The sequence below is a fragment of the Citrus clementina genome, unplaced genomic scaffold (genome assembly GCF_000493195.1).
Source record: "Citrus clementina cultivar Clemenules unplaced genomic scaffold, Citrus_clementina_v1.0 scaffold_1, whole genome shotgun sequence".
Lineage (NCBI taxonomy): Eukaryota > Viridiplantae > Streptophyta > Magnoliopsida > Sapindales > Rutaceae > Citrus > Citrus x clementina.
In genome coordinates, this window is record NW_006263303.1 from 23,067,005 (window position 1) to 23,094,199 (window position 27,195).

General features: G+C 35.9%; 5 protein-coding genes across 6 annotated transcripts; all 5 read left to right on the plus strand.

The window, feature by feature from the left end:
* Positions 1-552: 552 nt before the first annotated feature.
* On the plus strand, positions 553-3,780 carry LOC18055279 (truncated FRIGIDA-like protein 1). The gene is made up of 3 exons (XM_006452450.2): positions 553-1,478; positions 2,656-2,831; positions 2,929-3,780. The coding sequence occupies exons 1-3, from the start codon at positions 605-607 to the stop codon at positions 3,514-3,516; spliced, it is 1,638 nt and encodes a 545-aa protein (XP_006452513.1). The 5' UTR covers positions 553-604; the 3' UTR covers positions 3,517-3,780.
* A 1,487-nt stretch (positions 3,781-5,267) lies between these two features.
* Positions 5,268-10,121, plus strand: LOC18055280 (probable WRKY transcription factor 20). The gene is made up of 6 exons (XM_006452452.2): positions 5,268-5,742; positions 7,257-7,415; positions 7,936-8,476; positions 8,554-8,677; positions 8,764-8,922; positions 9,351-10,121. The coding sequence occupies exons 1-6, from the start codon at positions 5,530-5,532 to the stop codon at positions 9,844-9,846; spliced, it is 1,692 nt and encodes a 563-aa protein (XP_006452515.1). The 5' UTR covers positions 5,268-5,529; the 3' UTR covers positions 9,847-10,121.
* Positions 10,122-11,062: 941 nt separating this feature from the next.
* On the plus strand, positions 11,063-12,609 carry LOC18055281. Its single transcript, XM_006452453.2, has 2 exons — positions 11,063-11,327; positions 11,874-12,609. The coding sequence occupies exons 1-2, from the start codon at positions 11,063-11,065 to the stop codon at positions 12,473-12,475; spliced, it is 867 nt and encodes a 288-aa protein (XP_006452516.2). The 3' UTR covers positions 12,476-12,609.
* A 5,387-nt stretch (positions 12,610-17,996) lies between these two features.
* On the plus strand, positions 17,997-20,008 carry LOC18055282 (deoxyuridine 5'-triphosphate nucleotidohydrolase). Of its 2 annotated transcripts, none has more exons than XM_024178366.1 (4): positions 17,997-18,228; positions 18,949-19,123; positions 19,216-19,307; positions 19,392-20,008. In XM_024178366.1, exons 1-4 carry the CDS (start codon positions 18,156-18,158, stop codon positions 19,634-19,636), a joined length of 585 nt encoding a protein of 194 aa, XP_024034134.1. In that variant the 5' UTR covers positions 17,997-18,155; the 3' UTR covers positions 19,637-20,008. The 2 variants fall into 2 exon arrangements, with proteins under 2 accessions (XP_024034134.1, XP_006452518.1); XM_006452455.2 differs by having other exon boundaries at positions 17,998-18,228; positions 18,794-19,123.
* A 5,503-nt stretch (positions 20,009-25,511) lies between these two features.
* On the plus strand, positions 25,512-27,168 carry LOC112095819. Its single transcript, XM_024178202.1, has 2 exons — positions 25,512-25,927; positions 26,526-27,168. Exons 1-2 carry the CDS (start codon positions 25,527-25,529, stop codon positions 26,530-26,532), a joined length of 408 nt encoding a protein of 135 aa, XP_024033970.1. The 5' UTR covers positions 25,512-25,526; the 3' UTR covers positions 26,533-27,168.
* The last annotated feature ends 27 nt before the right edge of the window (positions 27,169-27,195 follow it).

The window sequence follows — 27,195 nt, forward strand, 5'->3', positions numbered from 1 at the left end:
TTATTGATATATATCGTTTTTTTTTATCTATATAGAAAGTTGAGATATAATATTTGTATCATAATTAATAATAGGACATTTGATATATCATGTGTTTATTTATTAGTGACGTAAAATTATCTCATTATATAATTTATTAATAGCGTAAAATTATCTCATTATATATTGTATAAATAATTATGTTATTATTTAACACACAACAGTCATTGATTAACAACACAATATACAATAATACGAAATTTATTTATATTCCTATTTCGTCTATAAACAACATAAAGAGTCCCGGATTAATTACAAGGTAAAAAAAAAATTAAGCCGTGGCTCATGGGCCAACTGACTTAGTCTTGATAAATGTAAGAAAAGTGATTGGGCTTTTTAATTTCAAATACCCTGGACTTTTAAACTGGGCTTCAACAATGGCAAAACCGCAAGAATCCTTTGTTCATAGAGGAAAAGTAGTGTATCCACAAGGCAAACGGCGTCGTTTGATATTGATTAATATTTTACAACAGTGATATGAGTCGCCTGCCACACCAACGAATCAAACGGAAACTTAAAAGGCAATCGAAAGAAGAAAAAAAAAAAAAAAAGAAATCAAGTGACAATGGCGACACTGGAGGCAATAGCAGCGGCAATAAAAGAAATAGACAGCAAAAAACTAAACCTCAAGAAAGCGTTCGATGACCTGCAATCCCACTCCTCGCTTCTCTCTTCCTTCCCTCTCAATTGGTCCGATTTGGACGCCCACTACACCCACGTCCAGAACAACCTCACTCACCGCTTCCGCCTCCTCGAATCGCTCGCCTCCACTCAGTCCCAATCTCCTCCCGGCCGAGGCGACTCAGTACATGACCCTCCTCCGAGTCAGGACCGAAATGACTCGGCACCGACTCTTCCGGAGTCGCAATTACCGACCCAGTCGAAACCTCAGGCGGACCCGTTGGTTTCTGTCCCTGTCGTCTCAGTTGTGGCTCGGCCGGAGTTGAAAGCGCTGTGTGAGAATATGGACGGTAATGGGTTGAGAAAATACATTAACGACAACCCAAAAGAGCGAGAATTGATTCGGCTTGAGCTCCCAGATGCTATCCGGGTCGCCCCTGATCCGGGTTTGATGGTCTTGGAGGCTGTGGAAGGGTTCTATGGGGTTAATAGTCACTTGAAAGGCAATAAAAACCCGGAGTTGTGCGGGTTTAGGAGGGCTTGCGTGTTGTTATTGGAGGTTTTGATGGGAATTAATGTGGATATTGGGAGCGAAGTGAGGGAGAAAGCAAAAACGGTGGCCTTTGAGTGGAAACAGAAGGTGAAGTTGGATGAGGAGAGTAGTTTTGAGGCACTGGGGTTGTTGCATTTAGTGGCGGCGTACGGGTTGGGATGTGAGTTTGAAAAGAATGATCTTGTTGAGTACTTTGTCATTGTTGCAAAGTACCGGCAGAGTACCTTGTTGTGCAAGGTAATTGGGTTGGGAGATAAGGTTCAAGGTATGATGATTGAGAGCTTTAAAGTTAAATGCAACTCTTCTCTTCATGGCAATTTTATGCTCATGTTTGTTTTCTTGTTTTGTTGAGTGGTATTGCTGAATATGATTTATGAATTTAAAAAGTTAGGTTAGGAGACAAATTTTTTCATGGAGGAGTTTTTGTGATCATATTGTTTACAAACTTGTAGGAAAATCATTGTTTACTCGATTCATCATTTGGTCAAAGAGAAAGAGATGAATATAGGAAGGAAATTACAGATAATATTCTAGAGGTCTCAAGATTATTAAGGAATATCTGTAAATAGTCCTGACTCATTGAATGAATAAAGAAATGCCACAAATGGGAGCATTTATGTTGGATAATTAGGCGGGAAATGTAACTGATTTCCCCTTCTGGAAATCGTCTTTACTGATTCTGTTTTTAAGTGATCACGTGCTCGTCGAGCTTGTGCACATGATCTTCCACTGTACTGTTTTTTAAGTGTTCTGGTGCTCCTCAAGCTGGTGCACGTGATCTTCCACTCATGCATTTATCTTTCTTCTCCTGCTAGATACCAGAAAAAGGGGTTTAGTATCATCTTATAGATTAAGGACAAAAGCCAGTAGGTGGATGGCTTGTTAGAAAGCCGTCACGTACAAGCCCAATCAGTGAAATTTAAGTTACAGAAACTAAACCCGATTCCCTAAACTCATGGAGTAGCCTAGAATTTTTATAAGATTTTTCTATGTGACTAGTATGCTTTTAATGATGATATTACTGATATAAATTTGTATCTCCTGGTCCCTTTCTTTTTTTTTGAAGCTGATAAATGTGAAATGATGAGGAGATTTAGAAAAGTTAAGATGTAATTTGAAGTTGGAGACTGGAAATGCGTGGGATAACCTCTTAAAGTTCCATTTTAACCATATGCACACACATAGTGTATGCTGGTTGCAGATTGTGTGCATAAAGTTGCATTTGTGCTAACTATTTTTGGCCAGAGTCCGACTACCATCTTCATAATTTCTTATTTCAAAGCTCCAGCTAGCCATTGCAATTTGTTATCTGGGTATTTGAGGTCCGAATCTTGTGTTCTTTTAATTGGATATATAATGCATATTTTCATTTTTATGATATCCCTGAGTTTCCTTAATGGAAGTGTCTGATGGAAACTGTTATATTTATCCTTTGATTGTAGATCTCGTCCAAAAACTTATAGATAATGGAAAACACCTTCTGGCAGTCAAATATGTATTTGAGTTGCAGCTGACTAGTAAATACCCACCAGTTCCCATCCTGGAAACCTACGTGAAGGAATCCAATAAGATAGCTATGAAGATTTGCGAGGATGGAAAAAACTCTCTTAAATCACAGGTAATTTTGCTTACTTTTTGTGTTATTTTCAGGGTCCTTTTCAGAGCTTAACTTAAAACCATTGGTTATAAATATATTCATCAATCATACTATGTAGAATGAGGCCACAGCCAAGGAAATTGGTGCATTGAAAGCGGTGATTAAAGTAATTGAAGAGCGCAAACTTGAATCTGAGTACCCAAAGGGGACACTTGAGAAGCGTATCGAGCAGTTAGAGAAGCAGAAAGCTAATAGGAAACGCCCTGCTCCTGCTCCTGCTGCCAAGCCTCAGCAGCAACAAAGGAACCCACAGCAGGGTGGAAAAAAGCGTTCTCGTCCTACTGCTTCTGTTGGCCATTCACCACCTAGTCTTTCTTGTGTCAATTCAACTGTTCCCCTAGTCCAACAACCTCATATACAGCCAGCAGGTTTGATGCCTGATAATTCTGCTGCGTATTTGAACACAGCACCTGGGCCATACAGCTTGGTAGGCTCTTCTCCTGCTGTTGCCCCTTACGCGGGCTCATCAGCCGGTCTGTATGGTTTGACAGGAGGCCCTATGGGTTTCCCTGGCAGTTCAAATCATGCTACATCACATTTTTATAATCCAGAACAACACATGCCATCGGGCCATTATGACAGATCAACTGCCTATGGTGGATATGGTGTGCCTCCTCAATACCAGTCGTCTTACTATCCTCAGTAGCTATGGAACTACTGTTGTATTTCTGACTGACTTTGCAGTGATGGTTGTCAGAAAGTCTAATTTGCTTCTGATCTCCATCATCATAGTGCTTCAATTAGATTTAATGATTAATACTTGTTGATATGCTTACTTGTTGATATGTTTATGTCACCGTGCACAGTGTGCTGTGTGAGAGTATTTAGTAAACAACTTCAATATGTCTTGAAGATTTTGTAGGTCAATTATGAACTTTTGGGTTTCAATGAATTTCATTTTGTGACAGTATTTGAGTTTTTATTTTTATTTTTATTTTTTTGTAGATCTTTGAAAATGAATACATCGATTTGAAAGTACCTTATAGTTCTCTCTGTTTTACATTTTGTTCTTTTTAATGGGCTATTTAAGATTGCAGTTTTCGGCCACACTTCAAGGGACCTACCTACTATTCCTGCATTTGCTAATTTTAGTTGAGTGACTGGAATGGAAGTATTAGTGAGGTTATTCTCACTTCCGTGTTTTTGGGTAAAGAAGCTGTCACCACAACAGTGTCTTTCATTAGCGTTGTTCATTTATCTCCCAATTGTTACTGGTTCCACGACCATCATCTTCATCCTTCATCTCTACACTTTTTCAGATCAGAGATCTGATCTCTTTATTTGATTAGTTTTACATTTTCCTTGTTGAAGAGTTGAATGATTCCAGAACCTGGGTCAGATTTCTGGCGCAAGTGCGTGGCATTTTAATCTTTCATTCAAACTTCTCTTGCATCTCATGCAAGTTTGATTTTGATCATTTATCATTTTGTTCTGTTTCATTCTATGTACTTCCTGAGTACTGTTGCTGATCTATTCTTGTGTTTTATTTAGAGGACTCTCCAAGGCTAAGTCTATGACTACCGTACTAGTTTAGCTTTGAGAATTAGTGATTCCATTCCACACCAGGTATGGATAAAAAGCCACTGTCCCTCATCTCAACTTTCTTTCAACATTACTGAGTTGTGTTGTGATCAACACAATGAGTGAAGCAAAGGGAATAACGAGCAGTTACAAGATTTGTCCCCATTAATGGCTGAATGTTATGCTGAAACAAAATGCAATGGAGGGACTCAAGCTGCATAGCAGGCAGCGTGAATGTATGAAGATTTGCAAGATACAGAAATTGTATTATTATTTATTTTTAATAACATGTAACGCTTTACTCGAACGATATGATATTTTGTTATTTGAACAAAACAATGTCACACTTTCGATGTAATTCTCAAGGGATTCTGCGGCAAACGGCTTATAATTCATGTATTGAATAATAAAATTTTCGTAATATAAGAAATTGTTTATTTAATTATCAGTAAGCTATTAGTAAAATTATATTTACCAAATTTAGTAATAAATTTTTTATTTTCAATTTTTGTTAGACTCCTAAAAGTTGAATTTCCATTGATGCCATGCAACACTCGTTGACCCCAATGGCCCAATACTTGTTCGAAGCAACGTTAATTTTCAATATAAATTTTGAATTCACACTCTTAGCTATTTTTCATAAATTTAAAAAAAAAATGAAATCATCTCATCCATGATTAAAAAAATTAATTAATAACCTTCATTTTTTTTTCCCCAGGGATATGGAATCTTTCGAGAAAAGAAAAGAAAATTAAAAATTTGTAACTTGACTTAAAAACTAGAAAAAAGAAAGAAAGAAAGAGAAAAGAAAAAACATATAAAATTGGACAAAACAAAAAAGGACGGGAAGGCATTTGTTGTGACTTGCGGTCTCAGCTCAGATGCAATGTAACAAGTCAACTAAAACATACATCGTTTTCTCTCTCTCTCCTGACAATCTTCACTCTCACGCACACAAACTCAAAAAATTCCAAAAACGGATTTATAAAAAATAGAATTAAAAAACCGAAAAAATTAACCGAATTGAATTACCAAATTACCCCCTACATCTCTCCCTCAAACACTACACTAGGCACTACAACTCCTCTCTTAATCTCCCTTGTGTTTTCTCTACTCACTCAAAATTACATTCACTTGAATGGAGGACACTGAGGTTCGAGTGGGTGACGCGGCGGATCGGACACGTGGCGCCGATGTGGCGTCCGCTAGTGGCGCCGGCGGAGGAGGAGCCAGGTACAAGTTGATGTCTCCGGCGAAGTTGCCGATCTCGCGCTCCCCCTGCATCATGATCCCACCCGGTCTTTCTCCGTCGTCGTTTTTGGAGTCTCCGGTTCTTCTCTCTAATGTTAAGGTTAGTTATGTTTTTCGGGAGATCGTTAGCTGGTTCTGAGTTCCGTTTGGCTGCTGAGAAAATGCAGGAGTTTTTTTTTTTTTTTCTGTTTGTTTACTGTGAAAGCGTAGGAAAGTGAAAGAAAATGGAAGAAAGTGTAGGAAAATGGAATTTTTTTTAAGCTTAGATGCTGTTTTCTCTGTTGCTACTTTTTCTGCTTTTTTTTTTTCCTTCTAAATTTAAGATCTATTTTATTGTTAAAAATAAAGTTCATTGAAGGGAACATGCCTTTTTTTTTTGGGGGGTGTGGGGGGGGGGGGGGTTAGTGAAAGAGAAACATTTTGGCAAATGTGTTATTCGAAGTTTCTATTTTGAATTTTATGTATAACATAACTGTCGCTGAGATTTGATTGTGGCCGAAAAAGAACATTCTAATGTGTAGATTAGTGGAGAATTTTGTAAGCTTGAATGATGCAAGTTGGATTTAATTGTTAGCTAAAGTGATACTCTTTGTTTCACTAGAAATTTGAAGTTCTTGATATTGTATTTTTTGTTGTGTGTCTCATGTGTAATCCATTAGATATCATATTTGGGTGTGCTAACGTTGACACCTTAATAAGATTCTGATGCTTGTTATTACAATAGTCTTGTATTGGTCATTGACATCCAGGTGGACTGTTCTGTGGAATATGGCTTTTGTTTAAAATTCTTGCCCTTTTTTTTTTTAATTGCTCAGTTGTGTTTTTTCACATTATAATGAATCTTCTCTTTTGTTGGTGGAGCTTGTTGGTCTTTTTTGTTTATTTTATGTATAACAGCGTGAATGGGTGCACGGAGAATCTTTCCATTTTGTGTTCAGAATATGGAATAAATGCTTGTGTGAAGAGGAGTGGGTTATACTTTGTAACTATGATGTGATGGCATTAGGAATGATAGGCTAGGCTGGGAAGGATGAGGGTCAAGATTAAGCGGAGATATGTGATTGCGATTGCGTAAGATATAGGGAGTTAGGACCTCAGAAGATTGATGTGGCAATCAATATTTTTGTAGTGAAGCATCAACAGTATAAGTCTTATGTTCAGAGAGCACATGATTTTCCAGATCGAAGCATGCTGGGGTAATTGGAATAATAGGGTTAATAAGCCCATGAACTGTTCTTCTCTTAAATAGTCAGGTTTCTTTTAGATTCTCTGTTATCCAGGAGTTGAAGTCCGTTGGTACCATTTACACTATTTGGAGTTTGTTTGTTTATCATAGTTGAATAAATGAGTTTTGTCGTTGTCTATCATATTGATGTCCCTGGATGTCTGCTAGCAGCGGTTTCCTCTTAGTGGATGGATGCAGCATATTTTTATGTGATCATATCTGAATTGCTGGCTAGTGCCGTGTCTCAGCCTTTCGGCAGGGATTATCTACTCCCATTTTGTTCCTCTCTATACCAGTCAATATCATGAATTGTTCATTTTGTGCTGCTTACTCGCTTTTAATGAAAAGGTTTTTCAAAGCTTGATTCATTTTCCTTTCTTATATTGCAGGCAGAACCTTCCCCAACTACTGGTTCCTTTTTTAAGCCTCAGGCCGTGCATGCGTCTGTTGGCCCCAGGACATATTCAACAACTACAGTTTGCTCCAATACCTTGAATGAGGGAGAAGCTAGCTGCTTTGAATTTAGACCCCATTCTAGATCTAATATGGTAATGATCAAGATGAGTATTCAGTTGTTCAAATTGTTTGTAACATTTCAACACTCTGAGTTTGGGCCTAGATATTCAATTAGGTGACTGGTATGTAGGAGTTCACGCCTTCCTGCAAATGCAATCTGCCTTTAAGTTTGCTATAGATCTCTGAGATTAGGTACATCACTTGATCCAATAAGTTACAATACCTTCCTGGAGTTCAAACTTAACTGCTAATATCTTATGATCCATAATATTTTATTAGAAATGCTTCTTGCTTATTATTTTGTCTAGGAACCGATTAGATAATGATTTGTGAGTTTGATTTTTGTGCATGAATTACCTGGTGTATGCATATATCGCTTGTAACATTAGCCAAAGTATGTAATAGGAAGGAGATAGATGATGCAAATTTCTGAACTGAACTGCCTTTCTCTTCTCTATCCAAAATAAAATTATTGAACATTAACATGCTCATGCCATTCCCATGTGCAATCTACTGGTAGCAAGTTGCTTAAAGTCTTTCATTTATTTCAAGGTCCCTGCAGACCTGAACCCCCAAAGAAGCGAACAATATGTGCAAACCCAAGGTCGGTGTCAGACTCAGTCATTTGCTTCATCACCTACAATTAAAGGTGAGATGACTGTCTCCTCAAATGAGCTGAGTCTATTGGGACCCATTCAGATGGCGACTACAGGGACAATTGTGCCTGCTGAAGTTGATTCTGATGAACCAAAGCAGATGGGGCAACCAAGTGCTGGGATCCAAGCTTCACATTCTGATCATAAAGGAGGTGGGCCTTCGATGCCATCTGATGATGGGTATAATTGGCGAAAATATGGTCAGAAACATGTTAAAGGGAGTGAATTCCCTCGCAGCTATTACAAATGTACTCATCCTAACTGTGAAGTGAAAAAGCTATTTGAACGTTCCCATGATGGACAAATTACAGAGATAATCTACAAGGGTACTCATGATCATCCTAAACCTCAACTCAGCCGTCGCTATTCTGCTGGCAATATGATGTCCATACAAGAAGAAAGACCGGACAAGGTCTCATCCCTAACTTGTCGAGATGGTGAGAGAAAACGTGCCAAAATGATCTCTACTTATTGGTATATTTTTGACGGTCCACTGATTTGCCTTTTTCTTCAGGCAGCATGTATGGTCAGATGTCTCATGCCATGGAGACAAATGGTACCCCTGACCTGTCTCCCGTAGCAAATGACGATAGTGTTGAACCGGATGTTGATGATGATGATCAATATTCAAAGCGGAGGTATTGTGGTTTAATGAAATTTCCATATTTATTGCCAAGTATATTGTCTATCTGCTAACCTGGACTTTTCAAATTCTGTCAAGCAGAAAGATGGACGCCCTTGTAGCTGATGTCACTCCAGTGGTCAAGCCTATTCGGGAACCACGTGTTGTTGTTCAAACTCTTAGTGAGGTTGATATACTTGATGATGGATACCGTTGGCGCAAGTATGGACAGAAAGTGGTGAGAGGTAATCCTAATCCAAGGTATGTGTCAAATTTGATGATTTAATTTTTGTTCTTTTTTGTCTTCATCATGGCTATTTTGATAAGTAACTTCTATCCTTATAAGAAGAGTCCATGAAATATGTCAGGCTTTCTTTTCACACTGAATTGATAACTAGTATTTGTGAAAGTGACCAGATCTGGCTTTGATGGTATTTCTTGTGACTCAGGTGTTAGGACCTCCATTAGCTTTCCATCTGTAATGATCTTGCAACATTTTTCTTGATAGGAATCTTAATCTAGAATTTATAACTAGGGACTTCCATTAAGTTTGCATCTATAATGTAAATTGATATGCAGTTTCTGTAGCATTTTGATAATCATATTGATTGTGCTCTTATTATAACGTGAATGGTTAATCTTCTGGCTCTTGTATGTATTCACTGCATTATGCACGAATTGGGAAGCAGGAGTTATTACAAGTGCACAAATGCTGGATGTCCTGTTCGAAAACACGTGGAGAGAGCATCACATGATCCAAAAGCAGTTATAACCACATATGAGGGCAAGCATAACCATGATGTACCTACCGCAAGGACTAGTAGCCATGATGCAGCTGGACCATCAGCTGGGAATGGACCATGCAGGATTATATCAGAAGAAGGCGAGGCAATTAGCCTGGATCTTGGCGTAGGAATAAGTTCTGCAACTGAAAATAGATCAAATGAGCAGCCACGGGCACTGCATTCTGAACTTGCCCATAGCCATACCCATGCTAGCAGTTCCAGTTATAAAATCATTCAAGCAAACGCGGTCACAGCTTATTCTGGTGTTGTAAATGGTGGCATGAATCAGTATGGATCTAGAGGGAATCCAACTGAAGGACGTGGCGTTGACTTTCCACCGTTAAATCATTCTTCTTACCCGTATCCTCAAAATATTGGAAGAATACTAACAGGTCCATGAATTTGATTATACATAGCCGAAATAAAATCTCCATGGTTTATTTTGCTTTCTTCTTTTTGGCTGGTAAGGAAAGAGAGGCTGTAATCCATATCGGAAAATTGTTCTATATATGATAGTTCCCTGACACTAGTAGTGGTGCTGTTATGTGTTGCCACCACACACCAATTGCCTTATTCTAACAGCCGTTTGTATTAATTTCTTATAGTTGAATGCTTTGTACAAATGTGAAACTGGTACGAGTCATATTTTCTTCAAAGAAAACAATATTGTGTAAACCAAGTTCTTGAAATGGAATTTGTAAGAAATTGTATTGCATTTGGTCATCTTGCTTGACATCTGCATCTACTGTGGCTGTTGCTTTAGGCTCACATAATATGCATGAAAGATCGCAGGTCACTGGACAATTGACATATCAATCTCCGAACATATGATACAGTCGCAATGGAAGGCAATGGAAGTATCAATCTATCCCTTCGATTGGTTGGTGATTATGTCCCTTTGTTAGGAGACGGGGACAAATTGCAATGATCACATATCTTATCGGATCCTTTTGTTTCTTCTGGTATATGTGAAGCAACTTGTTGATCAAATGCTTGGACACCTTTGTTCATAATATTCACTTGATAGTATCTTTTTACTTCTTTTAGCCAATAGCAAATGATTAAGTGCAATCTTTGTAAAGAGAAACAAAAACAGAAAAATCCAATAAAAGTCACGTTCTTGAAGATTGGATCTTGTGTTTCTTGCCTCTCCCTCATCGTGTAATAAAATAAAGCAAAAACCTGTAGTTTCTTGATGCTCCATTAGGGGGTGGGCTAACGTATATTAAATGCACTGCAGGTAGAATACAAAAAAGCACTTAAATTCACCATTTTGTCTTTGCTTCAGCATGGAGTGTACAAGCATGCAGCCACGTTGTGGCTCAGTTCTCCACCCACAGGCAAGCTAAGCTCGTCAAGCAGTAGCTCATCTGCCCTTCATTAAAGAATGTGCTATTTTTGTTCATTTCTAATGAAAGATTAAAAGACCTAATGCCGGATTCAAATCATAATACTATCAAGTATTCCCTTCACAGATTAAATTACACAAGGAAAAAAGAAAAAAGAATTGACATTGACATTGACCATTGATACTTAATATTCTAGCAGTGCACCTCTTTTATTCTTAATTCTTAAATTTTATCTCTTTTCAGCAGTTTCAAAGAAATATGCAGGTAATGTGGGTATATTTGAAGGAGAATGCCAACTGTAGAAGTAAGCTAACTGCTGTGGCAGGCCGGCCACACAAATATAGCAAGGAAAGAAGCTTCAATTCCGGAAAAGAGAACTTGGAAGTTGAGCTTCATCAAGCGGGGAATCCGGTAAAGAAAGTGCTTCTCAGGCCAAACCATCCAAAAGGAAGTGAAGTTGAGCTTCAGCAAAAAGGGAATCCTGTATGTCAAGTGCTTTTCAGGCCAAACTTTCCAATACCAAGGCTTTACAGTAAGTGTCTGCATGCTCTTAATTTGCTTCCCTGCTGCTTTAACATGTTAAATTTTTAGTTAGGCGGCATTGTACTAACTCAGGTTGAAGAAGATTTAATGATTATCTTAGTATTGCTCCCTCGGTCCACAGATGGGCATATATATAGCAGCTGCAGAGCAGCTGCATTATTTTTTCAGAATATACGAAATTAATTCAGGTTAGAGAATCCTATTTACTGGTATGCTCTATAGCCTTGCAGCAGTTATTGCAATTATAAATTAGCTGAATCATCATGTGTCTAAGCCTAACAAATTAGTAACTAATTGACTTTAATTTCATACTAGTAGACCATTATAGATAATAGGCAAACCGTTAGTTTTATTTTTTTGAAAATAGAGACGGGTATGAATTGAATGCTAGTAATTTAAAGTTTGCAGAATGGTCCCTCCGTCAACTTGTTTGGTTGTATGATGATCACTATTCCGATTTCTAGGCCGTTAGCTCAGTATATTCTCTTAAATAATTATCTAGTTTTAACCACCACAATTTGCTGTCGTTATCCAGGGATCAGGATGGGGGATCCGTCAAGAAAAATTGTTGAGACTATCTTTCAAAGGGCATTAAAAGATCTGTCAAAGCCTTCCCGTAAGATCAAAAGGGTGCTCAAGGTGAAAAACTCGGTAGAAACACTTGAAAGCTTTGAAAAATACAGAGAGAAGGTGAAGAAGAAAGCCTATGATGAGTCTGAGGAACGCGAGAGACATCCAAGAAGCACGGTGGATGGGAACGAGTTGTTGCGATTCTATGGCACAGTGATGACATGCGGCAAAAGGCCAGCACAAGTGTCCGAGCTGTGCAGAGATCCCTTCTGTCGAGTCTGCAGAACAATTCAATCAAATTTTGACACGCAACACCTGAAGAAGAATGGGATCCGATTGAGTGCCAATAGCGAGGAACTGTGTGACACCATGGTTGCCTGGAGTAACAAGGTGAAAAGGGCTGTGATAGTTTGCAGGACAATTGCGGGTAGAGTTGGTAATGTGGTTGATGGTGGAGCATACGAAGAGTGTGATTCATTCAAGAGTGGACTGCATTCCAACATAGAAGATTTGATTGTTAAAACTCCATCTGCTGTGCTTCCCTGCTTTGTCATAGTTTTTACTTGACTGTGTGTGTGTGTAGAGATATATATAAATCTCAACCACCAGCAGTGATCAATTAAATTATTCTTAAAAAAAAAAAAAAGCGCTACAATCAACGTGATATGTTCAAGATTCTACCTCAGGTTGCAAGAAGAAGACCAATAAATATGCATGGCTTATATTTGTTTATAGCTTGATTGTTCCAGCCATATGACAAAGAACTCACTCGATCACCTTCTTACACCGTATACTTGTCATTGTAGTTTCTCAGATACTTGCATTAAAAGAAGGACATAGCATAGCAGATAAGGTTTCTTGATGACGAAGTCACAACACTGGCTTCACCAGGTCGAACTCCATGGCTTTTAAGTTAAACTTCAGAGTAGCAGCTTGAAACTCGAAAAGGTAACTTTCTGTGCAATCCTCGACTGTCTTTGACCCACAATTTCAAGCATGGGCTGATACGTCAGTATTTATTCCGCAAAAGCCCTGTTTAATATATGATATTGCAAACTGACATATTCTGCAGGGATGGTATCGGGAAGTATCAAGCATGCGAAGTGACAGAAAAAGAAAGTGCCAGTCAAAGAAACAATTTCGTGATTAATATTAATTAATAAACACCAAGAAAATCAAGACAAACAATTTCGTTCCAAAATAAACAAAAGCCACCGCCTACGATCCAACGGACCCAAACCCAAATCAATTTTAGGCAGTATCGGTTGGGTTTAATCCATTTTAATCTGTTGGGTTGGGCCCAACCCATCTCAAAAGCCTAAATATTTAGGAATAACATTTCATAGAATAATATATCAAAAGTATCCTAGATAAAAAGCATGCATTCCCAAAAGTATCATTGCAACAAATTTGTTCAAATTAAGAAATTTTATAAAATTTGAAAAAAAGCAACGGCCTATAATAGTTCCGTTCGCCGTCGTCTTCAAAGACGAAGAGATAGTCTTATTATTGGTAAATTGGATTCCAATTTTTTTGATCTCTTCAAATGTGGTACTACGACTAATACTATTATCGAAAAACGAGACGTTGTAGTAGTACTGTAAAATCACCACCGCAAGAGATGACGCCGTGACTTGATCATCTAATGGAGCTTTCGTGACGGTGACTGCCACCCTAACCAAACGAAACGTAATCGGCCCACATGGAATCAGGTGGCAATTCGCGTAAATGAGTCGTCGTTTAAAGGCGACTCTATACAAAGCAACCATCACTTGTTTTGGTGGTTTTTGCTCCACCAAAAAGGCTGTATATGCCATCGAACCCAATTCCAATGTGGACATCAATAAAATCTGATTATTTGGCACCTCGTGACACTTGTCTGGTGCTGGTGCCATCGTGCAATAGCGACGCTGGCATGCGTATTATAAATGAATTGAAATTAAAACATTTATTTATTATTAGTTTATTTTTAGAAGGATAAATTGATCTATATTTTTAATGAATGTTAATTCAAATTCAAAGTCTTCATTATAATTAAAACTAAAGATTTTATTTTCACTTGTAAAAAAACAATTTTTTTAAATTATTATGATTATTCTTTTAATAAAAGTATAGATTTTATCAACCAAAACTATAGATTTTTGTGATTATTATTATTATTTTTTTTTTCCAAACATACCTTAAATCAACTCAAACTGAAACTAAATTAAAATGATTTAAGTTGGATTGCATTATAACAATTTTGGGTTGGTTTGACTTGAAACCAAAACTTATTTGAACTGGTTTGGATTGAATTCTCTCCCTCCGAAAAATAAAATAAAATAAAAATAAGACTTTAATTAAACCCAACTAAACTAACTATGCCCACCCACTTAAGATGGTCAGTTTGCTGTCACAAAAACAAACTTTTTGTGACGAAACATAATTTAATTGTAACAAGCAAAATGGAAAATTAATCATAAACAAGTTAACTCGACGAAATTTAAGTCTCTTATAAAAATATTATTGATGTGCCAAAGAACAGAAAAATTCTTATGGTTACTACACTACGAACTTTACTTCAAGGTCACGAACCTGAGCAGAGGTGGCTTTAGGTATAGGTGAACAAGGCAATTGCCTAAGGCCTCATATTTTAAGAAGGCCTCATATTTTTAGTATTTCTTTAATAATTCTCTAATTAATAAAATTTTTAATATATATTTTAAAAAATCAAAAATTTTATTAAATATCTATCTATTCTTAATTATCCTACAATTAAGAAATATTTTTGATAAAAAAATCTATATTTGGGAACCTTAATTTTAAAGAAATATAATTAATAATATGATTTAACCATTAGTTTATGCATTATTAATATTTCCAAAAAATTATTTACCTTTTTAATTATTCAATGTTAAAATCTTGACTTTTAGTATTTCTTTTAATTTTTATTAAAAACCTTATAATCTCACGAATTAGTAAATGAAAAAAATTTCTTGTTCTTTTCTCTACAAAGAAAATTATTACATTCATTGGTTCATTTAAAATAATTAGTTTCTTAAAATATAAAGTCCGTTTTTATTTTTGAAAATCAATTTATCATTTCAAATTTTTATATTCTATCATTCTAAATATTCTATTTGAAAATAATATTGTCTTTATTTATTTGTTTGTTTGTTTTTAACGGTTTTAATGGAATACAAAAATATAACTTCTTGACTATTTTTTAGTTTCTATTTTTAAAATTTTTTTATCTTTTTTTAATTATTGTTAAAATTCAAGAATAAAAGATGAAATAAATTTTGATCATTTTTATATATTTTTGAGTATTGAAATTGTAAAATAAATAAAGGTCTTATAAAAAAATTTCGCCTAAGGCCCCTCTGCCTCTAAAGCCGGCCCTGAACCTGAGTACCTAACAATAACAAGTATAAAATATATTCTCCATCATGCTACATGAGGCGATATGACTCCGCAATATGGGGAATCATTCACTTGAATTTTTTGACTAATTAAAATCCAATTATACTTAAAAATAAATACTAGTAACAACGTTTAAAAAATTAATGTGCAAAGATTGTATCATTTACCTTACCATCAACTAAATTTCTATTAGAATAAATCTTTGTTTAATCTTGTTATTTTCACTTGAGTGTTCGTTTAGCCTTTATATTTTAAAACGTACATCAAAACACCTCTATGATTAAATATATTATATTGTTACCCTTACTTTTTCTTTTCGTTTGCAATAATACTCTTTCAACAATATTCTTGACATTAGTTTATTTATTTATAAGAAAGTTAAAATTAACAAATTAACCAATAATTATTTATTAGTAAATTAACAGATAAAAATAAATATGAAAGAACTAATACTTTTTGCACCTATGTGACAATCTTAATAATATTATAAAAATAATTTAACAAATTAATCCTAATTATAAATTAATAATATAAATTTTGTGTAAATTTTTTTATTCCTTTTAATATTAATTTGATAAATTGTTATTTTTCCCTTTATTGATATTCCCAATAATATTTTTGCAAGGGCAATATTACAAAAGGAAAGAAAAATAAAGAAAAAGAAAGAGTAGGAGTGTAATATAATTCCACAAGGACGTATTGAGGTATGTTTTCAAATATAGGAACTAAATAAATATTTAACTCAAAATATAGGGATTAAATCAGTATTTACCCTTTCTATTATATTTCTCCCTGTTTTTATCACACGTCTGGAGTTTTTCATTAAATTACCTAACACATCTATTGTGAACAAGTCAATAATATACTTCAAAATCAAACCCAAATTTTGAGAAGTTCCAAAAAAAAAAAAAAAAAAAACGCTTCATATCTTTAACAAAAATTTGATAACGGTAAGTATACAACCCCTGTATTCCAACTGTATCCTAGATATTGAAGGTTAATTTATTCAGATTATATTTTCATTTTTTCTTACAAAGAGTTAAAGGATATAGAGAAATAACAACAATTTTTATTCTAGATTCTAAAATATTTGAATTTTAGAGGGCCAAATGAAGCACCTTGGATAGCAGATAGCCATAACTAGCATAGGATGGTTTCATTGGGACCTTAAATTCTTTGGAAGTGGAAATTTTGCTGAATTTTCTTATTTTTTTCTTTCTTAGTTCTGTTAGAAAATATATCTCATTTTTAATAAAGATTTGTATCTTAATTGTTAATAGATTTCTTAAGATATTTTTTTTATTTGAGAGGACTCCTATTTTAAGAAATAAGCAATTTGTTTTTAAAATTTCACTTGTTTAAGGAGGAATACAACTTCTACAAGAAAAAGAATTCTACTTTTATAAGAAATAATCAGTGTAAATAAGGATGTTGAGTTTACTTATTATTCACTTAAATTTCTCTACAAGTAAACAATTTTTAGTGAGAGAAAAATGGTAGGTCTATTAAGACATTGAGTGTTATTGAGATTTTAGGTAAAAGAAAAAATAATAGAGTGATTATAATTATTCTTCACATGATAAATTTTTCTTTCATCGTCTTTGAAAGTCATGGTTTTTCTTGGTATATGAGTTTTTCACATAAATTTTTTTTGTGTCATTGTTCTTATTCTCTATTTTTTTATTATTATTTGTTTGATATTTTACTTACAAGATCTTAGGTAGGATTAAAATTTCCTAACAATAATACATGAATTTCTTGTATAAGTTGCACTCTTTAATTCTATTATATTTTTAGATCAATACTAAATATATCAATATTTAAGTTTCAATTTGAGTCCTAACTATGTAACATTTATTCATTGGATAGTGATTAAGTATTTTACAAAATAAGAAATTTATCATCCGATCAAATAGTGAAATTTAAAGTTTGGATCACTAACATTATTGATATTTTTATGATTTGTCCATTGGTGACATTATAGAATTAGTAGAGTTTCGGTTGTTACTAACAAATTTGATCAAAATTGTTAGCATGCTTCAAAATCATATCAAGATACACTCCACAGCTTGAGTGAGTCTTATGAATCATTTATTTCATGGGAATTAGAATGTGTTAAAATCAAAATAGAGTGAAATCAAAATGAGTAATAGGAATTATGATAAACTATTTACTTGAGCTGTAATAATTGAAATCGAAATTGAAATCGAAATGAACTGTATTCTAATAAATATATTTACTTCGTCTTGGAATCATAAATGATTGAGATAGATTGTTTCAAGTTATAAAAGTACCCTTAGTTAAAATTATGTATCTGTTCACAAATAAAATAATAAGTAAATATTTTAAAATAAAATATACGCATCTTTGTTATAATATTCAACTTAATATTATGAATTTTTGAATAAAAAATTTATATCATTATTATTTTAATTATGTTAATTTTTATTTATTAAAAAAACTAAACACATGAACGCTAAACTAATGAGTAGGAGTGACTTTAAAGTTGCCTAAAGCTCTATATATAGGAAGTTCTTATTTTTTGAGTATTTTTTAAATAATTTTATAAATTATTATATTCAAGCGCGTGAAGACAGAACATCAGGATTGTCATAGGAACCCGTCCATCAGTAATACGAGGGCCAGCTTGACAACAAAATCAAAACTGCTTGCTATCATAAGCTCACGAACGACACCGTTTTAACTTGCGCCTTCTTTTATCGAATTGGCTTCCCGTTAACCAAAATTCCCCCCATTTCTCTTGACTCTTATTACCTCGCAGAAGCAATCGAAAAAAAAGAGCGAAACCCGAAAATACACAACAAGCAACCGTCTCAGATCATCCATGGACGCCAATAGCTCCGCCTCCGACTCTTGCCACCAGCTCCCTGTCGCGCCGCCCCTTCAGATCTCCAAAGGTTCCTCGCCTTTTAATTTTAACAAGCCCCAATCTTGTCACTTCACTTATCTTTTTCGGCTTATCTGAGTTCCATTCTCTTTCAAAACCTTAGCTATATCTTTTTAGTGGTTTTGACTCCAATACGGTGATTATAGTGGATTTTTCCGGACCGAGAGTGTGGTTTTTAATAATTTTACTAGCTAGGGTTTTTGTCACTTTTTTAATTTAAAAATTTATGTTAAATTTTTAATTAGCTTGGTTACGAATGCGGTCCGTGGCTGAAGCATTTTAATTAGCTTGCAATTCAAATTTATATACTTTTAAAATTGTTTTGATTTCCGCCTTGAAAATTTTAATGTGACTGTTCTTACTTTGATGTAATTTTTTCTGCTATTTATCATTCTTCCCTCCTGTGAGTTTTACACGATCAACGCATGGGTTTGGCGTTTGTGACCAATTGGTCGTTAAGCTATTGGAGTGGCTAGGGATAAGTGTGAACTAACAGCTAAATTTTCCGAGTTAGGGTTTTGTTAATGCTTAACATTGTTTATCCTGTCACTGGTCAATGGTAAACTTTCTTCCAGGGAAGTCATGTGAAATTACTAGTTATGCTTGAACGTTGAAACAAATGAATTATGCAAGTCTAGCCAAACTCTGCAAATTTTCTTGTAGATCGCTCCTTCGCAAAACCCAATTCGACACCAATCACTAAGGCTTGTTTTCAAAATGGCCCAAGTAGGGCAGCAAAATGGCAGCCTAGAAGTCAAAGAGCCTTCTGCAAAGATCCCAAAACTCCACCAGAACGGCGTTGAACATGACAACACAAGCTCGCTCTTGAGAGTTAAAAAGCTCTCCGAAAAGGCTGTTTTGCCCAAAAGAGTCTCCCCTCTTGCTGCTGGCTACGATCTCTCCAGGTTAATTCAGGAACTCTCTCATGTTGCTTAAAAAATTTTATGGTTTCTTTTTTCTTTTTCACTATTATTTATTATCATTGTATTTTGTGTAGTTCCACGGAGACTAAGGTGCCAGCAAGGGGAAAAGCTCTTGTTCCAACCGATCTGAGCATCGCAATACCCGAAGGAACATATGCGCATATTGGTAATTTTTTTTTGCTTTAATGGGTTATCATTTTTATTGCAAAAATAATCATAATAGTGTAATTGGGATTGGTTTGTATTGTAGCGCCGAGATCAGGACTGGCGTGGAAGCACTCAATGGACGTGGGAGCCGGGGTGATTGATGCGGATTACAGGGGTCCTGTTGGGGTGATTTTGTTTAATCATTCTGATGTTGATTTTGAGGTGAAAAGGGGTGATAGAATTGCTCAATTAATAATTGAGAAAATCGTGACTCCTGATGTGTTGGAGGTTCAGCACTTGGACTCTACTGTCAGAGGAGAAGGTGGTTTTGGCTCTACTGGGGTTTGAATTTCTTTGTTGAAGGCTATGCATTGTTGCTTGTGTTTTGTTTTTATAGTAATGTTAGTTCAGGTCTCTGGGTAGTTTTGTCGGGCAGCTGGTGTGCAGGCTATTGGCTTGTTTTGCTGTCTTGATTTGTAAACAACTTGGTAAGTAGTATTGGCATGGAAGAAATGGCATTCATCCGCTTGTTGTTTCTATCTATATAACAACATTTGGGTTTGTTTTTGCTGATGCTAGGCTTAATAGTAGAAATTCTACAACTCTTACTATTTACTGAATTCCAACCCAATTATGGGCCCAGCAGCAAGTACTGTTCATGTAAGCATAAGCAAGTTACTGAATTCCAACGCAATGAATTTGACGCCGTTCGTTCTTTCATTCTTGTCTAAAGCAAAACTGAAAAACCAAAATACCCTTTCATTTTATGGTTGAAGGAGGCTCAAACAATCATCAATGGTATATTTGCAAATGAAAATAGGGGTTTGTGTCACTCAAAAGTTGAATTGTCGCGCAAGGCAATGATTAATTGATGAATTATTGATTCAATGACATTGATGGGATATGCAGAGGAAAAAGGAAAAAAAATTAAAAATAGAGGAATTACGATAAAGAATTTATATTATGGACATGCCTAGGAATGTAGTGGGTAATGATTTGCGGTATCAACATTCAATTTGTACCAATGAGTGTCTGGTGGAATCCAACTAGCATCCTTCTTGGTTGGAGGGACTAGTGACTCTTGAATTTGGAGAGCCTTGAGCAGCAGTGTACGAATTTATATTAGGTATTTGGATGGATTTGTAGAGTGAAATATAATTTTTTATGGAGGAATTAGGTAGATTTAAATAGCCTCTACCCTTTACAAAACCTTATATTTGTCCTGTCACTGGCCAATGGTAAAGTTTCTTTCACGGAAGTCATGTGAAATTACTAGTTATGCTTGAAAGTTGAAACAAATGAATTATGCAATTCTAGCAAAACTCTGCAAATTTTCCAAGAACACTGGCGGAGCTATACAAATTCAGACTATAAATGTTGTGGAGTGTTTTTTTTTTCTATTAAATCATTGCGGACTACAAATTCAGATGTTTTCCTCTTGCAATTTCTTGGTTTGATACTTTGCTTTTACAAACTTCAGTTTAACTGATGTTGCAAGATTTGTTAATGTCTATTAGTGGCTTGTTGTTCATCATCACATTCTTTATTTTCTAGTGTTAATGTTTCCATAGCTTGCTTCTGGCTATTGGTCAAATATTTTGAATTGATGTTTCTATTTAATTCATGCAGATGTTCAAGGATTATCTATAATAGTACAACATTGTAACAGAGTTAAAGTCGGACAAAATTTTACTCTTCCTAAGTTAATCAATTTTTAACCAAAATGTTTTTAACAAATTAATCAAAATCACATCTCTCATAAATATCTCCTCCCTTCATCATCAAAAAGAAAAGAACGGAACATAATAGAGATAAGTACAGGTATTACCCATACTATTTGAGCAAAATTTCGGCAGAACCTCCCCTTCATAACAAGCATATCCTCAAATACAAATTTGTCAATTAATACTTCCAAAATATCACAAATCATCTTAGCTCCAAACCAACTCAAAATCACCATCAATCCAACAACCAATACTTATCAAATCATCATATTTTAAAACAACCATAGCCAACCATGCAATCCAATCATCATCATCATAAAACTAAAAGAGTAAAAATATAACATAAATATGACACCAAATCATAAAATGAGTGCATAAATGTTTGTGCGAAAGCCATAAGGACAGAAATAAAAGCTACTAAGGTAGCTGGGATGATGACTCGGATGGAGGGAAACCAAGTGCAGAGAGAATACGCTGCTGACCAGCCAGGATCTGATGCTGACCAGCCATGATCTGATGCTGACCAGCCAGGATCTGCTGCTGCTGAATCTGAAATGCCTTGAATTGGGATTGGAGTTGCCGCTGCCGCTCAGAAATAGTCCGAACCTCTCCAAGTAACTGCTGCACGAAGCCCTCAGAAACTGGAGGCGCCTCCGGAATAGGGGGCTCATCAGGCTCCGCTGGCTCCTCAACCTGGGATTGTGCTGCTGCTGCCCTGCGAGGTGCTTGAGGTCTAGCTCCTAGTCTAAAGTCTGGCAACTGATCCTCAGAAAAGACGTCATTGAGAACTCGATCATCCTCAGGAGCTACCAAAGTATCCTCATTCCTAGAAGATGGAGTTTTAACCCACTCCCCATGTTTCCTATGGAATGCAATCCCAGAAATAATCTCTCTACCCAACTTCCTAGTCTCGGTATAAACAGGCTCAGTCATGGGTACATGGAAATGCCTCAGTATCTTAGTAATGATGCTGCCATAAGGAAGGGACCGGTTGGTTACTGCAGGTGCGGATAACATATGACGTATGATAGTATATGATAGGTTCACTCGCCGTCTCCGGATGAGGGAGTCAAGTAAACCGACATCTAGCCTAGTCACCTCATCACTATGACCCTGTCTAGGGGTAACCATGTGTTGGAGTATAATATGGAGAATGCGGACTTGGAAGGGTAGGAGCTGAGACCTAAAAGACAATGAGCAGAGGTCGTCGGAAAGGTCACGACGTCTACAAATGTTTCTCACAGCATCTACATGACGGAAATCATTAAAATCTAGCTCTTTTCTAGCTGTATATAGGGCTAATCCCTTATAAGTTGTCCCAATAATACGACTCAGTTCAGCATCGTCAAACTCTATAGGCACTCCGCCTACATGTGTTACTACTCTATCTTTCCGAGTAGTGGAAAGCTCCATGTTTGAATAGAACACCCTAACTAAGTTATCGTAAATGTTCTCTTCTATACTCAATGCTACCTCCCAGGGACCTAAAATGTCTCTAATGGTTCTCCCACATATGGTAATATCGGCAAAGTCATCAATATCAGTATAGTAGGAGGGAGTTACCGGTTTTCCCATAAAGCTCGTGTGGAATCTCCGAGCCATGTCAGGAAAAGGGAAATGGAGACTGTCGAAGTCCTGAGTTGTGGTCGTAGAGGTGCTAGGTGGTTGCTGACCGGTACGTTTGACTCTTCTACCCCTCCTTGACGGTTCACCGCTAGCCATTATAGAGGAATTTGGGGATTTTTGAATTTGATCTGTTTGGAAAAAAAATGGAACCGATTATAACGAAGTTGAGGGTAGGGGAAGGTGTTTATCGGCTCAATTTGATAGAAAAAAAAATGGAAGAAAATTTGGCCAAATATGACAGAGAACAGTCAGCTAAAACTAGGTTTTCAATTTGGGAATTTTAGGATTTTAGGCTTGAATTGGGTTTTAAGTTGAAGAAATGAAGTTTAAGGAGTTAAGAATGATTTTGTTGGCACAAATTTGCAAGAAAAATGAAGAAAGATGGTCAATTTGAGAGAGAGAGAGAGAGCTGCCGTCGCCGGATGAGAAAAAGCGATTTAAGGCCAAGATGAAAACAAAGAAGAGACACTTGGAGTGTTCTCTAAGATAAATTTCTCTAAAATAGTTTGGCCTCAGCAAGACAACAACAAAGTAGAAATTAATTAGCTGTTTTGGGCAGATAATTTGCTAGATTTGTGTCATTGAACTTTATAACTCATAACACATCGCTTTGTAAACTGGTGCCGACACTCATTCGTTGCCAATAATGTGTAGCATATATATATTACACTCTCCCTCACCTCTCAATTGTTTGATACATGTTAGTGACGATTGTGTAGCTTACTAGTAATCATGGTTCTATTTCTCTCTAAAATTTAGTGACTGTTACATTTGAGTTTCCTTGTTATTATTTGCAGTAGGTTTTCGGGGCCGGTGACCCTTATGACATGGTCAGGTTCAGCAAAGGGAGAATTAGAGAATATTTGAGTGAGCCGATCTTTTGGCTCACTTATTAACACATTCACTAGTCCGTCCCTCTAAGAGATTGGCTTTTAATTCGAAAACTGTAATGTCGAAGAGCTCATCAGAATATATCTAAATACAGAAGAACTGGGAATGATATTTTTATAAAGATATCACCTCTCATAGCAATGATATTTTTATAAAGATATAGTAGAAAAATGATATGAGACAATACTTATTGTAGTCATTTGATATTTGACAATTTTTTAAGTAATGAAATGATAATAACCCTTTAATTATAAGATAAAAAATTTACTACAAGACAATTTTTTTTATATTTAATAGGCTTTTTACTAGACTTCGTATTATTTTTAATACATGTTAGATCAAAACATAAAAAGCCCAAACCCACAAAAAACATAGGCCCAATGAAATTATTTTATATAAAATAACTCAGACATGTTCTTTATAATAACGGCCAAGATACTAACAATTCTAACTAAAGTGTCTAAATGCAAGACACGACAAAAAACCAAAAGCGTGATTTAACAAAGAAGGTCCATTCTTTACAAAGAATGACCTAGATCAATTCCTCACAAGAAACGACCCACGTTCATTTCTCACAAAAAACGACATAGACACTTAGAAAAATATTTCTAAGTAAAACGCCCAAATGACGAGTCTTCGACAAAGTGACAAAGACATGATTCAACAAAGAACGACCTAGGTCCATTCTTTACAAAGAACGACCTAGGTCCATTCTTTACAAAGAACGATCTAAGTCCATTCTTTACAAAGAACGACCTAAGTCCATTCCTCACAAAGAACGACCTAGGTCTATTTCTCGCAAAGAACGACTTAGGTTCATTCATCGCAAAGAACGACCTAGGCACTTAGAAAATATTTCTTAATACACCTAAAGGGCAAGGCTTTGGCAAAATGTCAAAGGCATGATTTAACAAAGAACGACCTAGATCTATTCCTTCTAAAGAATGACTTGGGTCCATTCATCACAAAAAATGACCTAGATACTTCGAAAATATTTCTAAGTAAGAGCACACAAGCTACTTGAAATGGGCCTACGGACAAATATACATTCTACGGAATGGGCCAACGAGCAAATACATATTCTACAGAATGCGCCTACGGGCAAATATACATTCTACGGAATGCGCCTCCGGACAAATACACATTCTACGGAATGCGTCTCCGGGCAAATACACATTCTACAAAATGCGCCTGCGGGCAAATATACATTCTACGAAATGCGCCTACAGGCAAATATACATGCTACGAAATGCGCATATGGACAAAAATATGCATTTTACGAAATGCGCTTACGGGCAAAATATTGCAAAATCAATTCTCTTTGTAAGGAATCAATATAAGTGCCGAATTTAAGTTAAAGTCCATTAAATGTTAACAGCCTAAAAACATGACAAATGTCCAAAGATTACTTGTCATGAACAAGCTTGACACATAATGACATGTGTCTTTATGCATGAGTTTTGCAGACACTTGTCACTAAGACAATGACGCGTGTCATGATGACACCTCCACCTCATGGATCAAATTGCCTATATAAAGACCAAGACTCCCCATTTGAAGGTAAGAGAAAAAAAGGGTAAGGAAATGATGTCCCTCTCTCTAAATTCTCTCTCTACAATCAAATTTAAAAGGCTGACTTGAGCGTCAGAGGATTATTGCCGGTAACTCCGACACCCTTTGATAATTGTTTCTTTTTGCAGAACAATTAACGACAATGAAATACGTAATTTAAGACACTCGCCTCAAGGGAAAAAATAAGCCACAGAACACGATTTAAAAAAAAGTCCGAAACACAAATCAATTGCTGTACATTGAGCAAAGATTTTGCATCAACAATACACATAACATGATTTTATTGACAATAATAATAGAAAAATCAATCTCCTCGTATTACATCAATTTATACATATTCATTTTGTACAAAATAATTGTAACTCTATCATACTCTTCTATTAAAGATAAATAAATAATATGTCTAAAAATAGTAAATCTTATTTATGGCATGCAAGCTGGCTATAATGATTAGCGGATTGAATCTTCAAAGAGACAGAGAAACTGACCAGAGAGAGATGCAGGGGCACGGCATTTGGTTAAACTCGAAGGAGAATATCACGTGTACAACAAGTAAGTTGACAGATGTTGGTAGCAAGCTATGGAGCTACGCAAACGCTTGTAGAACTCAAGATGATGATGATGATGATCATGATCATGATGATGATGATCATGAGCTACCGCAAGCAGAAATTTCTTTGCATGAAGTGCTTTTCAGGGGCAACCATAAGCATCCGAGGACAAATATTGAAGCTGCAGGAAATACGGTATCTATAGTGCTTTCCGGACCAGTCCGTCTGAGAACAAATGAAGTGCTTTTCAGGTCACACCATCCAAGAACTGAAAGGTTTTATGGCAAGTTTAACATAATGAGTTTAAATTAAAAGTTAATTCATCAACTTAATTACTCAATAAAATAGGAGGGCCAAACAAGCATAATTATTTATAATATTATATATTTTAAATTTTGAAATCGACTTATTAAGTAAAATTTGGTAATGCAGATCAAGTCATGTATTCATTCAACCATAAACCATTCATACCGATTCTTGAAGTATGCTTTCAAAGATGATTTCTGGTCTATCCGTATTAGCGAAATCTGTCCCACAAAAGAAAGGACAGTTCATTCTGTAGCGGTGAATGAATAGAGACTACTGCTACAGAATAGACAGTAACTTCGGGATCAACCTCAATGAATTATGGGGTAACCACCATTTGTACAAATTAGACCGTGCCGATAGCATTGCTCTTTCTAAATTGCATCAACGAAGCTTTAATGATTACCTTGCTAGAAGCGCTAGATGTTATCATTGTGTTCTCAATATATTAGGCGTGGATTTGTGTGCTTGAACTTTAAGGCTTTGCACAATTGTCTCTATAATGCAAACTTGAATATCCTTTTAAGGAATAAATCTTGCTGATCACCAGCTTGCCGTTTTATACAGAGATTAACGTCGGACATCCATCTAGGAAAAATTATTGAAACAATCTTCCAAAAGGGATAGTTGGATGCTTCAGAGCATCCAAGGAAGATCAAAAGGGTATTAATACTAGAACGGCTTGAGAAACGCCAGGGGAAGGTGAAGAAGAAGGCCCATGATGAGTATGAGCAACGCAAGAGACATCCAAGAAGCACGAGTGTCCGAGCTTTGCAGAGATCCCTTCTGTCGAGCCTGCAGAATGTTCTAAATCAAATTTTGACACGCAAGTACCAATAGCGAGGAACTGTGGGACCCCATGGTTGCCTTGACTAATAGGGTGAAAAGGGCTGCGATAGTTTGCGGGACAATTGCCGGCAGAGTCGGTGATATGGTTGATGACGGAGCATACGAAGAGTGTGATTCGTTTACAAGTGGACTGCGTTTCAACATAGGAGACTTGGATTGTTAAAATTCCATCTGCTGCAGTACTGCCCTGCTTTGTCGTAGTCTTTACTTGACTATGTTTATATGTGCATGTATATGTCAACCACCAGCAGCGATCAATTAAATTATTCTGAAAAGAAATACAAATTAAGCTGCAATCGGCCTGATATGTTTGAAAGATTATTGCATAATCTGATATTATTATTGAGTTTTGATCATCAAATTTGTTCATTCATTACTAAACACATAA

What these genes read in the sequence shown, in the direction of transcription:
- LOC18055279 (XM_006452450.2), top strand. Translation starts at nt 605, where the DNA reads ATGGCGACACTGGAGGCAATAGCAGCGGCAATAAAAGAAATAGACAGC. An exon ending in GTTGGGAGATAAGGTTCAAG is followed by an intron (nt 1,479 to 2,655) that starts GTATGATGATTG and finishes CTTTGATTGTAG; the next exon opens with ATCTCGTCCAAAAACTTATA. An exon ending in AAAACTCTCTTAAATCACAG is followed by an intron (nt 2,832 to 2,928) that starts GTAATTTTGCTT and finishes CATACTATGTAG; the next exon opens with AATGAGGCCACAGCCAAGGA.
- LOC18055280 (XM_006452452.2), top strand. Translation starts at nt 5,530, where the DNA reads ATGGAGGACACTGAGGTTCGAGTGGGTGACGCGGCGGATCGGACACGT. An exon ending in CCCATTCTAGATCTAATATG is followed by an intron (nt 7,416 to 7,935) that starts GTAATGATCAAG and finishes ATTTATTTCAAG; the next exon opens with GTCCCTGCAGACCTGAACCC. An exon ending in AGAGGTAATCCTAATCCAAG is followed by an intron (nt 8,923 to 9,350) that starts GTATGTGTCAAA and finishes ATTGGGAAGCAG; the next exon opens with GAGTTATTACAAGTGCACAA.
- LOC18055281 (XM_006452453.2), top strand. Translation starts at nt 11,063, where the DNA reads ATGTGGGTATATTTGAAGGAGAATGCCAACTGTAGAAGTAAGCTAACT. An exon ending in TCCAATACCAAGGCTTTACA is followed by an intron (nt 11,328 to 11,873) that starts GTAAGTGTCTGC and finishes GTCGTTATCCAG; the next exon opens with GGATCAGGATGGGGGATCCG.
- LOC18055282 (XM_024178366.1), top strand. Translation starts at nt 18,156, where the DNA reads ATGGACGCCAATAGCTCCGCCTCCGACTCTTGCCACCAGCTCCCTGTC. An exon ending in GCCCCTTCAGATCTCCAAAG is followed by an intron (nt 18,229 to 18,948) that starts GTTCCTCGCCTT and finishes TGGCCCAAGTAG; the next exon opens with GGCAGCAAAATGGCAGCCTA. An exon ending in AGGAACATATGCGCATATTG is followed by an intron (nt 19,308 to 19,391) that starts GTAATTTTTTTT and finishes TTTGTATTGTAG; the next exon opens with CGCCGAGATCAGGACTGGCG.
- LOC112095819 (XM_024178202.1), top strand. Translation starts at nt 25,527, where the DNA reads ATGGCATGCAAGCTGGCTATAATGATTAGCGGATTGAATCTTCAAAGA.